We start from the raw sequence: 15,397 nt of genomic DNA, 5'->3' as shown, positions 1-15,397 counted from the left end.
AGGAGAGCGGAAGGGGGAGCCCCCTGTGGTCGGGGCAGTCACAGGGCAGGGACCTCCCCCAAAGGGAGGGGGGCTTGGGACCTGGGAGTCCCCATCCCCGGCAGTTTGCAGACAAGGCCGGTGACCCGGTGGATGCTGCTGGGGAGGCGCTCTCCTCAGACAGACTTGGCTCAGTGACGTGCCGTCCAAATACCAGTAGTCCAGGCTCCCACAGAAGCTGTGGGGCCAGCGGAGGCTGCTGGGCTGGCACACCCTGCCGCCTGCCCTGTCCTGCTGCTGGGTGGCCCAGGGGGACACCTCTGACCAGCCTGGAGCCTGCAGGGGGAAGGGGAAATGGCTCTTTTTAACAAAACCAGAGGAAGTGGGTTTCTCAGGCCCACTTGGGGGAGGGGGAAGCATCCAGAAGGGGAGCAAGGAGAGGAGGCACAGAAAGGGCCCCTCGGGCACCCCAAAGCTTCAGTAAAGTCTGTGACTCCACCCAGTCTCATGTGGGCCCCCTGGGGGGGAAGGAACGGGGAGCAGAGGGGGCCTAGCGGTGGGAAAGGAGGCATGAGGAGAAACCTAAGTCCCCTGAGAACCCACCCCAGAGGTATCTGCATATGGAGGACCTGGGCTTCGCAACATTTTTAGAATGGGGGCTCAAGCCATTTAATAATATTGCATCTAGGGCACCTCACAAGTGGGGGCCCCCGGGGCTCCCCAGAGCCTTGGGCATCTGGGTCAGCACAGAAGCAGCCACAGGGACAGCAGAAACTTGAATCCAGCTCCCCCGAGCTGGTTAGAAAGGCCTGAGGCTTATGGCTGCTCAGTGGCACCAGGCACCCCATGCCCCTTCCTGGGTGCCACAGAAACCCCAGGGCTGCCACACTCCCTCAGAGACCCTAGGCAGGGAAGCTTGGGCACACCTCCCCAGCTGGCTTCCAGTCCTTCCCAGATGTGTACAGACTGGGTGCCCCAGACTGAGGGTGCTCGCAGCCTGCTTGGCCCCAAAGCCTTGGAGTCTGGCTGACACCACTGAGGCAGCCAGCCATGCAAGCCTGGCGGCGGGGGTGGGGTGGGGGGTGGGGTGGGTGGGCAGGGTCAGCTCACAGCAACCCATCCAAGTGCAGGCCTGGCAGGGGGCGGGCAGGGTCGGCTCACAGCAACCCATCCATCACAGGCAGGCCCACCCCTCATGGCCATGATGCTCCTGGGACCCAGAGAGGGGGAGTCACTTGCCCAGGTCACCCAGCAGTGACCCCTGGGCTCAAGGTCTCAAAGCCATGGATGGCAGAACCTGGGCCACGGCAGGAACCAGGAGGCGCTCAGCGCATGGGCCCCCGGGGGAGACACCTGGAAGCTTCAACGCAGCTGCGAACTGTCCTCCTTTCTTTCCCTGCTATTAACCGCTTAGGGAGCCGTGCGCTGAGGACGCCCTCCCCGCCCCACCCCGGGGGATGGATGGGGCCAGCCCCATACAACCTGCCCCATTACCACCCGGAGCACCTTGTCTGCACTCGTGGCCTTCACTTAACACAGACCCTGGGAAACTGAGGCCGAGCGGGCAGCCGTGCAGACCCGGTTGGGCTCCTGCACTCCGGCAGAACTAGTCCGCTAATCCTCGGTGTGGCCGCTAGCATGGGGCCTGCGAGACCGCGAACGGCCCTCACCCGCACCAAATGTGTGGCTTCTGAACAGGACACAGAGAGGGCTGACGCTGAGTGCAGGATAGCCACCAGGGGCTCGGGAGCTGCGTCACCTAACACAGCAGTGTGACCCTAGTCATGGCAAGGAGTCATGGGGCTGAGGAGTGCCTGGTGGCTTCACAGGCCACCAGACCACAGTCCTGCCAGTGTGTTGGGGGCCCCCTGGCTGGAACACACCGTGGGCATCAGGCTCCCGGCCAGTGGCCAAGTCCCATAGGCTCTCTGGCTTCCCACTGAACCAGCCTCCAGACCAGGAGATTCATCCTCTCCCAGGGGCTCACCATCCACCCCCCCCAAGCCCAAGCCCCTCTGGCCCCCTCAGCTGGGCACAGATGGAAGGAGGAGGGACTCATCCCCAGCAGCACTGGGCTTCCACACCCCTTCCTGAGATAGAGCGGAAGTGACCCTGGTGGGCCTGCTGGTGGCGCATCCCCAGGCCCCGCCCACCCCCAGGCCGCCCCTGAGCAGGATGGGAGACAGGAGGGATGGGTCTTGGGTGGAGCCGGGAAACTGGGAGAGCCCCTGGGGCACTGGGGGCAAAAGGGCTGGGCCCGGGGATTCTGATTCCCGCCAGGATCCCCCGTCAGCCGGCTGGGGTGTGGCGCGGGGTGTGGAGGGTCCCAGGCACCAGGCCCCACCCGGGTGGTGGCAAGGAGAGAACCGTCCTGCCCCAGCTGCCAGAGGTACGTTGTAGTACGGCAGCGGCTGACGGATCCGGTACACACGTGCCCAGCACAGAGGGAAAGGGGCTTTGAGGGGAAACCAAGGTAGTCCGTAAACACAGCACCTCCACCAGGATCCCGGTCCCTGTGGGCCTCACCTCCGCCCTTGAGGGGCAGCTCTGCCCTGATTAGTGCAGCCTCCCCAGTCTCCTGAAGAGCCCCTGGCCCTTGGGGAACTAGCCTGTTCCCATGGGGTCCTTCTAGGTTCCTGCCTCTTCTCTGCAGAGCCCCCACCCCCGGGGCCACAAAATTCCCTGCCTCTACTCTGGCCGCATCAGCGGTGGCGTGCGTGTGCTTTCTCTCACAACCCAAGGTTGGTGTGCCCGAGGCTCAGATTCGGGAGCTTTTTAAATGTCACTCCAGGTTGAGATGGGGACAGACGTTCCCTGAGCCTGACAGGAGCTGGGCTGGCAAGAGATGTGCCACTGCAGTGGGAAATGGGGACGGGCCACACCAGGCGGTGCTGGGGGATGGGGGGGGGTTAGGCTGTCCCTGAAGTGAGAGAAACAGACCCGAGGAGGAAAGGCAGGAAGCCCATTGGTCCCCCCTCACCGTGGACACCTTAGGATAACCCAGTGGGGCTGCTCCACAGATGTCCTCCCCGCACCCCCACCCTTCTGTTCACAATGGGGCAGCCCTTCCTCTTCCCGCCCCGCCACGGGCCACGCCTGGAGCGTCACCACCGGCCCCTGAACACTCCTTTCTCTCTCATCCCTGGAGCCTCCTCTTCAGACTGGAGGATGACTCAATGTTGCATGGACTGGCCCCCCAACTCCCGGCTCCCCTCTCTTGGACATGCTGAGCCCAAGGCCTGGGCTCATGACTGGCTAAGGGACACTGCAGAAGCTCCCGCAGGGGAAGTGAGTCCCAGGGTCACACGGGAGTACAGACCACTGGCTCGGTGTCCTGGCACCCATGAGCCTGGTCTGGGGGTACCCCCAGAACTGGATAGGAGCCTAGGCAGGACTGCAGGGGGGAGGGAGGAACAGGAGGTTGGGGGAAAAGACAGAAGAGCCAGGGAGGTGGGACAGGAAGGGACAAGGTCTTGTCCAGGGTCCCCGTTGTGTGAAGGGCCTGAGCCTCCCCACAAAGGGGCCCCTCCAGCCCCACCTGCTCTGGGGACCCCGAAGAAAACAAGGCGATAGCACAGCACTTTATTGACCAGACTCAGCGGCAAGAACATAGTGAAGGTGGGACCTGTACAACCCGGCCTGGCCGGGCGGGGGGGGCGGGTCTGGCTCCTTAGCGCCAAAGCTGGGGACCCCGGCGTCTCTGCCCCAGGCCCTCCTGGAGCCCAACCTCACGCCTGCTCCGGGCCCCTCCTGAAGTGAGGGACGGCAGGAAGGCCAGGTCCCGGAGGGGCTGAGAAGGCGAGTGGCGCCCCGAGCAGACCAGCGCCGGGTGCATGCCTGCCCCGGCAGCTGGCAGGGAGACAATTCATGCGGGCGGACGGCCAGGCTCACCACACGGAGCACTTGTGGGCAGGGTTCATGGGCGAGTCCTTGGGGCAATGGAAGGCCCGGCCAAACTCCTCGAACTGGGACACACTGCCCAGCACCCTGGAGGAGGAGAGACCCACCTAGAGGAGGTCCCAGCGGCCAAGACCCCCCCCAGCTGCCCCTCCCCCTTCCCGCCTGCTCCCACCCCAGACACAGGGAGGGGAGGAGGCACAGGGCAGGCGGGCAGGCAGACCTGTAGTGCTCAGGTGCGTGCTTGTCGGTCAGCACCTGCAGGTAGATGGACTGTGACCGCCGCTTGATGCACCAGTTCTGGGCCCCGTGGTGGAGAAGGGGAGGAGAGGGGAAGATGAAGCCAAGGAGTCCACTGAGCAAACCCTGCCAACCTTCCCCCCAGCACACTAGGCCTTAATCCCTTCTCCGAACCCACCCACCGGGCCATCGCCTCTGAGGACTGGCTGGTGAGAGACAGGCTGGAAGCTACGTCCCTGCCCCTGCCCGCCTCCTCCCACATGGCCCCCACCTGACCCCCACCTGGGCAAAGGCAATGAAGAAGAGCTGGTTGTGCGTGTACTTGAGCCGGTGCAGCGGGTGCTCTGGGCCGTGCTCCCGCACCCACTTCTGATAGGCCTGGGGGTGACGGTGTGGAGCTGTGGTGCCCCCAGCGTGGAGACTGGCTCACCCTCCACCCAGTCAGCCCCTCACTGGCCCCTGCTCTGCATAGCGCCCACCATGTCGGCCTTCCACCTTCCCTGAGCCGCGTGCTCCTTCCTGGGAGGGCTAACCCCAGACAGCCCTCGGCCCCTCCAGGCAGCCCTCTGTGCTCTCCCTGAAAGCAGGCTGGGAGTCCCTCCTTTTCCAGAGGACGCGGTGCCAGTCAGAGGCCACAGCTCCATGTGGTGGGGAGGCAGGGGTGCCTATGTCCCTGGCTGAGTCCTCACCAGCCCCTACCCTCCCCCCACAGGAAGGGAGGGCCAGGCAGGGGCAGCTCACATAATAGGCCAGCTTGAGGCCACCCATGTCCGCGATGTTCTCACCAAGCGTGTGCTTCCCATTCACCTGCCGAGAAGGGAAGAGGCCAGGGGCTGTCTGCGGCCCACTGCGGCCCTTCCTCAGGCCTTGCCGCCCTGGGCCCCGGCCCCCCTCTTTCCCTTTCCCAGAGGGTTTAGATGAGGCTCTGACCCCTGTGCGCCCCATGTCCCATGAGTCCGTGTGAACTTGTTCATGCGCCCAAGTGAGTGTGCATGCAGATCCCGAGCATGTGCACAGGGAGCGGGGCACACGTGTGTGCACGTGGGTGTGCACGCTCCTCGTCTGCGCCCAGCCGGGCCTCAGGGGCAGCAGGGGGTCTTACCCGCTGGTTGTAGACCGTGAAATTGTCGTACAGGTGGACGATGCACTCCGCCTTGCGCAAGAAGCGGCTGTACGAGGCCTCTGTCCACCAATGCAGCAGGTTGCCCGAGCGGTCATACTGGCCCCCTGCGGGCCGTGGGCAGAGAGGCTGGGACCAACTCTCAGCCCCAAGGCCCCCTCCGCCACCCGCCCACTGGCCCACGGGGACAGAAGGGCTGTGGGGTCTCATCAGCCCATCACCACCCTGCCCCCTACCACCTGTCCTTCCCCTCCCCCAGCACCGCCTGCGGCCACCCGTGGGCCTCACCCCAGTCGTCATAGCCGTGGGTCAGCTCATGTCCGATGATGGTGCCGATGCCCCCGTAGTTCAGAGACCTGGGCCCACGGCAGCAGCGTCAGGTCCCAGCCTCACCCACCCTCTTGGGAGCTGCACGCTGCTGCCCAGGCCCCGGGAATGCCCCTGTCAGGCCAAAGTGGCCCGGGGAGGCCATACTGGAGTCCTCACAGTCTTGGGGCACTCATGCCTCAGGGTCCTCATACAATATGTAAAAGGGACCAATGATACCTTTGCAGCTGCTTTTTAGGAAATCACATCTAACAGCGCTGGGACGGGGGAAGAGAGCGGGTTGGAGGAAGACATGAGGGAAACTGAGGCACCCCATGTAGGATTTGGCCTGTTTCCTCATCACTAGGATCACTCCACTTTTGAAACACCTAAAGGAGCCTCAAACCAGGTAAGGGGGAACTCAGGACACAAGAAAGAAAAAAAGAAAAGAAAACATAATAAAAGAAAGAAAGAAAGAAAAAAAAAACAAACAAACCTACACATTTTTCTAAATAACCCAGGCTGAAGACGATGGGGCCCCAGGATCTGTAGCTGCCATGACTGCTGGGCCCAGCCCGGGTCAGGACACTCTGAGCAGCTTTCATGCACCCGGCAGACAAGACCGCAGAGCTGGCTCTGGCTCGTGCCAGGTTGGGTACTCACTGTGGAAAGTCAGGGTCATAGAGCGTGGGCTGCAGAATGCCTGCAGGGAACACTACAAAGAGGGCAGGGTCAGCAGGAGACCTGCCCCACCTCCATCCGGGGCCCCTAGGCGGGACACGCCCCCTTACCCATCTGGTTCTTGTTGGGTAGATAGTAGGCATTCAGGGCCTGCGGTGGGAGCAGCCACCTGTGGAGGGAGGTGGGGGTCAGCTAGGGAGGCCCCCCCCCACCTCACAGCCGGCTCCTTCTTAAGGAGTGGCCCAGCCTGTAGCCATGTCCTGCGCCTCCCCCAGGCTGAGTCCCCCCCGCACCGCAGTGCCCCCACCACCACCTGCACCAGCATGGCTGTGAGGCGGTCTGCCCCAGCAGCCTCCTGGCCTTGGTAAGGAGCCGCTCCCCACAGCACCTCCCTCCCCAGCTCTGGGCCAGGCACCCACGTGGACTTGTCCACCTCCTGCCGGATCTTCTTGACTGAGAGCTGGATGCTGAAGCGGATGCTGTTCAAGATGTTCTTGAAATAGGTCTTCTCGTGGACCTCAAACTGCACGGAGGATGGGCAGCACTCAACAGCAGGCGAGGGGTGTGGCCAGGCCGAGGCTGTGCAGGCCCCATGTCCTCCCAGGGGCCATCAGCTGAGGGCCGTGGCTCCTCCTCTTTGGTGAGGGTGGGCCTCCCTGGGGGTCTTGACCAAGGGACTGAAGCCCAGCCGGTCAGGCAGGGCAGGGCCAGGGGATGACCCACCTCGTACTCCTTGTCCACAGCCTCGGGTTTGAGCAGGAAGTCCGGGTAGCCCACCATCACCATCATGTACTGGAGCTGCAGGCGAGACGGTGGCCAGAGTGGGCCAGGGCCTCGGGAAACAGCCTCCCACCCCCCAAGGGAGAAAGCTCTAGGGCCAGCCCAGAGATGGGGCTCAAGGAGACCAGACCAGGTGATGTGAATCCCACAAGGGGCATCTTGCCTCTTCTGTTACCCCAACCTGGCACACAGTTGGCACTCAATAAGTGTTTGTGGGACCTACGAATGGGGACAGGGTCCACTTCACCTTGGCCTGAGCAGCTGCCTTGGTCTCGGCATCCATCCAGTCCAACTCCTCCAGGCGCCGGCCCAAGATGTACTTGATGTCTTCCACGAGCTGCTGTACCTGCAGGGCCAGGGGTCGGGGATCAGGGGTCAACCCCGGAGGCCTTAGCTCTGGGCACCACCCCCCGGCACCTGGCATGAGGGGTACCACTATTTCAGTACCAATTCCTCGGCCTAAGGTTTGGTGCTGAGCACCGAGGGGAGACCTCGGAGGTGGGGATCCAGGCCCTGCAGCCCCAACAAAAAGCTCACAATCTGGAAGCAAGCCACCCCACCAACGATCATGTATCCCCAAGGCCATGCCTACTGAGCATGGCAGAGAAAGATGGGCAGGAGCCTGAGGGGGAAACCCTCCTGTGGCTGGTAGACCAGGTAGGCTTCCTGGGGGAGGTGGCCTGGTGAGAAGTAGTCCGGAGCCCCAGAGAGGGCTGAGCCCCTGTCTGCAAGGGGATGTGTGGGACTCCCCATTCTCCGAGGCCATGGGAGGACTCGATGCCCAGCCCAGCACCCGCACCCAAACCGCAAGCCCAGGGCAGCCTGACCTTGGCCTTGCTGGCAGCGGAGAAGTGCTCATGTACAAAGAGGGCTCCAAGCGCCATGCCAAAGTGGCGGTTGGCCTGGCCCAAGCAGACACGGGCCAGCTCCTGTGGCTTGTCACTGCCCTCCATCTCACGGGCCAGCTCATGCAGCGCCTCTCGGAATGGTGGTGACAGGTGCTCACTCAGGACCACCACTACACGCCACACCAGGTAGTTGTGCAGGATCCTGAGCACGAGGTGAGACAGCTGCATGTCCAGACGGGCTCCCGTGCCAGGGCCAGCCAAGGGCACCACCCCACCCCCCTCCAAACCCCCCAGCCTGGGGTTAGACCTACACCCACACGGACGTGAGGGTCATCCCGGATCTGTGGGGGCAGAACCTGGAGTGGCCTGAACCCCAGCAGGGAAAAAGGCTGAGCCCCCACACAGCCGGACACACCTCTGCCCGCCTCCCTCCCCCGCCCCCCGCAGAGTGCCAGATGCTAACTTGCTGTGGGGCGCTCAAGGAGACTGTCTGCCTCAGGCCCGGGCTTGAGAGGCCTCTGCTCCTCCCCAAGGAGGCCAGAGACCAAGGAGGCTCTCCCCTCGGTGACCACGGGGCAGCGGAGCTACAACCACACCCTCCCTTTCTGAAGTCGGGACTCACTCAGCCTCACTATCCCGGGATGAGCGAGCTGCAGCTCAGGCAGCTCACAAGCCCTGCCCAGGGTCCCAGGGAGTAGGCGAGAGCCACGTCTGAGTCTGGGGATCTGGACTCCTGTTCCAGTGCTCTTCACCTTCCTCCCCAGGGTGGCTACAGAACAGGAGTGAAAATGGGAATTCAAAGCTCACCAAGCAAGGGGTGTGGAGTGCAGGGGAGGGGCCCGGAGGGGCAGGTGGGCAGGACTGGGTGGCTGGCAGCAGTACCTGCGGGGTGTGGAGCGGATGAGCTGGGACACCTGCTGCATGTAGTCTGTGGCCAACAGCACCACCTCCTCATCTTCCGAGAAGTCCTCCTGGAAGATCTGGTCCAGCAGCCACTTCCACTGCAGCTGTCATGGTGGGGGTGGGGGGACAGTATGGCTGGGTGTGGCAGGGACCACAGAGGACAGGGAGGGAGTCTGGGAGAGGCACAGGAGGACACAGGAACCCATCTGTGGCCCTGGGGAAGGGACGAGCGTCATGGTGAGCTGCACTCACATGGGGGGTGATCTTCTGCAGCTGCCCCAGCGTCACCTTGTTGTACATGGAGCTGACATCTCGCCGGAGGTCATCGTACTCCGACACTGTGATCTGGAGGTGGAGGTGAGTGAGGAGGACCAGCCGTGCCTGGCGGTCCCCTCCCCTCAGTCCGCGGCCGGCCCCCTGCTCACATTGGCCAGCCGCTGCTCCAGCTGCAGGATCTCCTGCGCCTTCTGCTCCACAGCATCGGCTCCCAACAGGCTGAGCAGGCGCTCCATGAACACCCGGTACGCTGCCAGGATCTGCACCGAGAGGGGACGTTTCAAGGGTGGAGGTCAGTGTCAGGCCCCAGTCTATCCCTCCTGGAGCCGCAGGCCTTCCCTGCTATCCCACCCCACAACCCCGCACCTTTTCACTCTCCTCATCCTGAGCTAAGTACAGGGTCCTCTCCGGCAGAGTGAGCCCATCCTGGTCAATCTGGGGAGAGGGATGGGGTCAGAGGTCAGAGATTAGAGGTCAGCGTGCCAGGTTCCTGCAAACAGACTGACCAGAGGACGGGCCAGATATCCACTGTCACAAGCCCCAGGAGCACGAAAACCCTACCCCTCCCTCCCTCCAGAGAAGCTGGTAGAAACCCCCACCCCTCACCAGCCTGGCCTGGCGATCCGGGGGTAGGCGGGAGCCCATGCCCCCATCTTTCTTCCCATAAGCCTTCACCTTCCCCACCTATAAAAGGCACTCGCAGGGCCCACCCAGAGAGTTGGGGCCCAACCCGAGAGTTGGGGCCCCTGGCATTCTGGCCCACCCCAGGCCACTGGCACACCCCTCGTTCCGTGCGCTCACAGCCTGCCACAGGACTGCGAAATTGCGGCTCCCGCGGCTCCACTAAACACCGCAATTACTCGAGGGAAATTACTTGCGCCCTCCTCCCGCGCTATGCTGGTGCGCGCTCCCCTTCCCTCCCTTCCCCTCCCCTTCTGCACCGGTCGCCTTGCGCGGGGACAGCGTGCGCGCCCGCGCGCCCATGACGCCCCACCCCCACCCCCGGGGCCCCGGCGGGGTAACTGGGGAGGGGGACGCACTCACGCGGATGACGTAGCGCGAGGAGTTCCTGTCGTCCAGGCTGACGGTGAGCGAGAAGAGCGCGGCGGCGCTGTACACGCCCTGGGCCTTGTACAGCAGCCGGTTGAGGTCCCAGAGCGCCGCGGCCCCGGGGCGCTCGGCGGCGCCGCCCAGGTCCCAGCCCCCGCAGTCCTCGATGACTTCGAGCATGGGCCGCGGGCCGAGCCGCTCGATCTCGCGCATGTCGAGGCACGAGCGGAAGAAGGCGCGCACCTTGCGCTGGGCCGCACCGCCCGGCCCACCCCCGGGCCGCGCCAGCAGGCGCCGCAGGCGCTCCTCGTTCTGCTCGCCGATGGCCGCGATGGTGCCGTAGGTGAGCTTGTCGTCGGGGATGGCGTGGCGCCGCAGCCAGCCACCGCACGCGAAGGAGTAGAAGTCCTGGCACGGGTCTATGCTGGCGTCCAGGTTGGCGGCCAAGAAGCGGGCGGCGCGCGCGAAGGCCTTGCGCTCCGGGCAGCCCTCGGAGCAGGCGCCACCGCCGCCGCCCGCGGGGCCCGGGCCCAAGTACTTGAGCGCCAGCATGGCGGCCAGGATGGCGCAGAGGCCGGCGGCGAACACCAGCCCCGACAGCAGGCACACCTCGCGCCGGTTCCAGCGCGGCAGCCCCGCCCGGGCCCCGGTGGCGCTGCGCCCCGCGCCCAGCGGGAAGCCGGGGGGCAGCGAGGCCCCGCGCGCACCTGCCGTGCCGCAGCGGCTCACGTATTTGACCTCCTGGAACTCGTCGTAGTGCGCCGTCATCGAATATGGGGTCTCCATGGTGCCGCTGGCACCGCCGCGCAGCCCTCGGCGATCTCAGCTACAGGATGCGCCGGGCCGCCGGCCTCCTGGCGGGCTTCCGCATGGCTCCCGGGCCGCAGCTGCGGGAAGGGTAGACGCCGGTTGAGAGAGGCACAGGGGCCCGACGGGGCCCACCAGCACGACGAGGAGGGGCAGAGGCCTAGGTCCAGAGGCTGGAGGCCACCCCGTGACTGCACCAGCGAGCGGGCCGAGGGCCTGGCCTCCCTCAGCCAGTCTGAGAATGAGGCCAGGGGAAGGCTCAGAGTGGCCGCCGGCTCCCGCACGCACAGTGGCTTCCTCTCTCCCTGCACACAGATGCCTGCCGCAGACTTGCCCTGATATAAAGTAGGGGAGCATCGTGCACGGGGCCTGGCACATAGTAGGCCCTCAATGAAAGGCTGTTTCTCCTCCCATTGCCTTTCTCATCTGCGACCTGCTACAGCCACGGCCAGGTGGGGGAGGGGGAAGACAGGCTGGAGAAAGGAGGTGCGGTCAAGGGCGAGTCTACGCCGACCCAGAAGCCGCACTGGAACTAGACGCTCAGGAAAGCGGCTAAAGAACCAAACTTTGTCCTCGAGGATGTGCGTAGAGCCACCCCCAGCCCCGTCTTCTATTCAGTAGCCAGAATGCCCACCAGCCCCTTTCCCAAGCGGCGCGCTCCAACCGGCCCCGAATCAGGGAGAAACCCCGACGACCCTAAGAACCTGGAACCGGTTCCGTTCCCCGCTCCTCCGTCCCCGCCGTGGGCCACTCCCGGCTTCAACAGGTTTTTCCCGGAACCCAAACTTGAGCGAAGTTTCACCCCCGGCGTGGAGCGAGCTGGCCCGGTGCGCCCAATGGCTCTGGGCGCGGAGCCTCCCGCGCCTCGCCGCGCAGTGCGCGGAGCCCGAGAGCTGAGCCCGGGAGTCGCAGCCGCAGCCGGAGCTGCGAGGACGCAGACAAAGCCCGGAGGCTCGGCGCAGCGGCGGCGGCGGCGGCGGATGTGGCTGCGATGGTGGCCGCGGCCGCCTCGGACTCGGATGCCACTTACCCGGCAGGTGCGCGCCCGGGCCGAGCGGGAACTGAGCGGGTCGAGCCCGGGCCGGAGCCGGAGCCGGAGCCAGAGCTGGAGCGGAGCCGGGCGGGCGGGAGCTCTCTCCGTGCGCCCGCCGCCTTCTCTGCCGCCGCGCCGCGCCGCCCGCCGGCCCCGAGGGAGGGGGCGCGCCGGCGGCTCCACCCTCCTCCGCCCGCCCCCTGCGCCCCCTCCTTCTTCCACCCTTCATCCCGGCTACCTGGCAGCTCGGTGGCAGCTCGGGGGCGGGGACGGCGGCTGCGGGACTCGCTTCCGAGGGGCTTATACGGGCTCGGGGATCGGGGATTCCAGGTACAACTGCGTCCCGGGCAGAGTGAGGGCGCCTCCTACTCCCGGGAAAGGGTTCCCCTCTGATCCGATGCCCCCACTTGGGGCCGCCTACCAGGCCCGCCCGAAAGGGGCTCAAGCGATAGCTGAGGAGGCGCGTGGATTGTCCCAGGCGAGCCCACAGGACTGGAGCACCGCCCAGGGCTGACTCCCAGCGAGGCCGTGGGGTGTGCTGAAATAGCGCCTGTGCGCTTCTGCCCAGCGCCTGGCACAGAGCAGCCTTCAATAAATGGGCTTCTGCCCCCCCCCCATTAGCCCCTGCCCTTACCCAGCACTCCCGCGAGGGCGTCTGGGGTTTTGGTTGGCCAGGCAGCCTTCACCCTGGTGGAGAAAGAGCTTCGGAGGCTACTGCAGGAAGGTGGCCTGAGGGTCGAGACTGCACCCCTCCCCCAAACCTCGGCTGGCCTCAGCCCCCACTGCTCCGGAAGCCCCTGGTCAGGAAGAGAGAAAAAGACTAAGGAGTAGTGCAAGAGACCCTCCCCGCTGGGGACCAGGAGGGAAGGAGGGAGGGTGCCTGCCGGCCTTGCCCTGCAGCCCTAGCCCTCAGACAGGGAGTGCAGGCCTCAGGCCCCTGCTATATGGACTGGTGGAGGGGACCAGCTAGGTAGGGGGTGGGCGCGGGGATGGGTGTCTCTGAATGTATTCACCCGCCACCTTCTTCCCATACAACTTGCTCTTTGAACGTGGGACCTGTCTCCCACATCCCCAGCCCCTGAGGCAGGGCCCACTTCTGCCTGGCTCACCACTGTACCCCCACAGGGCCTGGCCCTGTGGGCCACAGGGAACCTGGGGCTTCTGGGACCAATGCTACTGTTTCTGGAGCCTCTGCTCTCTTGGTCTTGCCCTCCCCACCCTCTCTGCTTCCGGTGTCCCTAGCGGGGGACCCCACCGGGCACCACTGCTCCCAGGCCTGCCCGTTCTAGCATGCCGGACTGGCCTGGACAGTGAGACAGCCCGAGACTGCCATGGAGCCCCAGCTCATAGGAACCACAACAAGGCAAGGGCTCCAAGGCCCCATCACCCTGTCCCCTCCCCGGGGCTTTTCGGCAGCCTGGCTGCTTGGCCCCTGGCCCCCTAGGAGCCACCTCGGCCCCCATTCTGCCTCTCCTGTGTCTATCCACCTGCCGGTCTGTTCGCCACCACTCTGGATCCTCTCTGCCTCCACCTCCAGCCACGTCAGGGTCCTCCTCTGCCCCACGCGTTCTTCGTGGGTCCAATTAATTCCACTGAGGAGAAGGGGAATTATGTAAAATGTGGTGATTCCATAAGGGAGGAGGGGAGGGCAGGGCGGTGGCAAAGTGGCTCTTTGTGCTTTTAATCTGCATTTTCTCCCTCAACGTTCCGTCTCCAGGAGGATAATTTTCCAGCCTTTTCGGGCCCTGATTGGTATCATTTCTCCAGCAATGACAGCTTTTATTTTCCCTGAAATGAATGCCGTGAAATTTCCAAGAAATATAAAAATGGATATTGTCTCAGGGAGCCGACTCTCTTCCGACAGAAAGGCACAAAGGCAAACGTGCTTCCCTGGGGACCCCGCTGTCCCAGCCACTAGGGGGTGGGGGACCCAAGCCCTCAGCCGCGGCTCCCTCCCAGGTCAGCTGCTGGACCCCTCCTGGCCATCCCTCTCCCATGCTCCCAGCTGTCATCGATCGGGTCTTCTGCCTCCCCATGCAGCCAGGCCGCCCTATCTGCCTGCCTCGCTCCATCTTGCCCGCTCTGTACAGCACCTCACCCCCCACAGCCAGCCCCAGAGGCTCCCAGGACAACCCCAGGCCTGAGCACGGTGACCAGAGTGGCCTGGGCATTGGGCTCACAAGCACTCAGTCCTAGACCCCCTAGACAGTCTGCCGGTAAAGAGTGACCAGGTCCTTGGCTCCTTCCTTCTCAGAAACAGAAGCTGGGCACAGGTAGGAGAGGAGGCCAGGGGGCTGGCCTCCAGCCCCTGTGCTCTCTTTGAGGCATCCAGTTCCAGTGCTCCTCCACCCCGCCCCCAATTGTCAAGGTGACCCGCTAACCGAAGAACAAGAGAATGACGGGACTCAGCAGCACCCAGCCAAGCCCTGAGCCAGGCAACTGGAGGCCCAGCTCCGGGGCCGGGGCCGGGGAAGCAGGAGTTGGGGGAGCATCCGTCAGAGCTGCCTTGGAGAGAGAAGGCCTGAGGGGGTGCCAGGAGCAGAGGTGAGGGGTGCGGGTTGGCCCTGAAACCCTCAACTCAGCCTCCTTTCTGACCCTGGGCCAGATCCCAGCCTACCCCGCCCGGGTGAGGCGTCACCAGGTCTGGGTTCAGGGGAAGAGGCAAAGAGCAGCCCCACTCGCTGGGACAACAGTTCTCACACCGATGACGATGACGTGTCTATTGAGCTTTAACCAAGGGAAGTGCTAACTGCTTCCCTCCAAAGCAGGGGACTGCCTACCTGAAAAGCCAGGCATCTGAGGGTGAGAACCATTTCTGTACCCCTCTGGCCTGCACATAAGTGGGGACAGACTGGGCCCCCATTTGCCTGCCACTCCAGCAGGCAGGCCTCGGAGCCCCACAGTGGCTGAAGGGGGTCCTCATCTTGCCTCTGCTCTGGGATGGAGGCTGGGATGCCCCCCAGGCTGCATCCTACCCAGCGAGCTCCCACTCCGCACCACAGTCCGTTCTGCAGTCTTTTCTGTATCCTGGAAAACACCCCCCAACCAGCTTCCTGTCCTCTGCCCAGCCTCCCAGTGCTCATCCCATCTATTATTCACAGCACAAAATGGATTTTTAATTTGAGAAATGAAATGACTCTCCCAAGTGGCCGGGGTGATGGGGAGGGGGCGGGGGAAGGCCGGAGCCTCTGGGCAGCCACCACGGTGCTGACGCAGACTTTTGTGGGAAAGCTAGGTGCCCATAGCAGGCCTGGGGGGCCCCAAAGGCCCACATACCCCAGCACCCAGTCCGTGCCTTCATTCTGCCCTGTTGCCATGACTAGGTGGAATGACTAGGTGGTATGAGGGGCTGCCCATCTTTCCTGCCTGAGCTCCCAGTGGGCTAGCCACCTGACCAGGCAGGGGGGTAGGGAGGGCTGGACCCTGCACCCCACTTACCTCAGATATTTGGGCCTCCTTGAGGGAGGTGCATCTCCT

At 64.4% G+C, this 15,397-nt stretch overlaps 1 protein-coding gene across 1 annotated transcript; it reads right to left on the bottom strand.

Annotated features, from left to right (window-relative positions):
- Nucleotides 1–3,557: 3,557 nt before the first annotated feature.
- ECEL1 (endothelin converting enzyme like 1) lies at nucleotides 3,558–12,049 on the bottom strand. The gene is made up of 18 exons (XM_025886708.2): nucleotides 11,918–12,049; nucleotides 10,075–10,967; nucleotides 9,397–9,465; nucleotides 9,180–9,290; nucleotides 9,007–9,099; nucleotides 8,734–8,858; nucleotides 7,831–8,053; nucleotides 7,251–7,349; nucleotides 6,947–7,021; nucleotides 6,643–6,746; nucleotides 6,334–6,392; nucleotides 6,206–6,257; nucleotides 5,525–5,592; nucleotides 5,219–5,343; nucleotides 4,858–4,923; nucleotides 4,399–4,494; nucleotides 4,100–4,176; nucleotides 3,558–3,966 (listed from the first exon to the last, which is right to left on the bottom strand). Exons 2-18 carry the CDS (start codon nucleotides 10,864–10,866, stop codon nucleotides 3,867–3,869), a joined length of 2,334 nt encoding a protein of 777 aa, XP_025742493.1. The 5' UTR covers nucleotides 10,867–10,967; nucleotides 11,918–12,049; the 3' UTR covers nucleotides 3,558–3,866.
- Between the last annotated feature and the right edge of the window lie 3,348 nt (nucleotides 12,050–15,397).

This window comes from Callorhinus ursinus, unplaced genomic scaffold, assembly GCF_003265705.2.
Source record: "Callorhinus ursinus isolate GAN/ISIS: 27379988/994484 unplaced genomic scaffold, GSC_fseal_2.0 scaffold2, whole genome shotgun sequence".
Lineage (NCBI taxonomy): Eukaryota > Metazoa > Chordata > Mammalia > Carnivora > Otariidae > Callorhinus > Callorhinus ursinus.
This window is presented reverse-complemented; position numbering and strand designations above follow the sequence as displayed.

Excerpts from the sequence above, each read along its gene's own strand:
- ECEL1 (XM_025886708.2), bottom strand. The coding sequence starts at position 10,866 with ATGGAGACCCCATATTCGATGACGGCGCACTACGACGAGTTCCAGGAG. Across the intron at positions 7,350-7,830 it reads CCGCTGCCAGCAAGGCCAAG|GTACAGCAGCTCGTGGAAGA; the intron begins GTCAGGCTGCCC and ends CTGGCCCTGCAG. Across the intron at positions 7,022-7,250 it reads AGGCAGCTGCTCAGGCCAAG|CTCCAGTACATGATGGTGAT; the intron begins GTGAAGTGGACC and ends TCTCGCCTGCAG.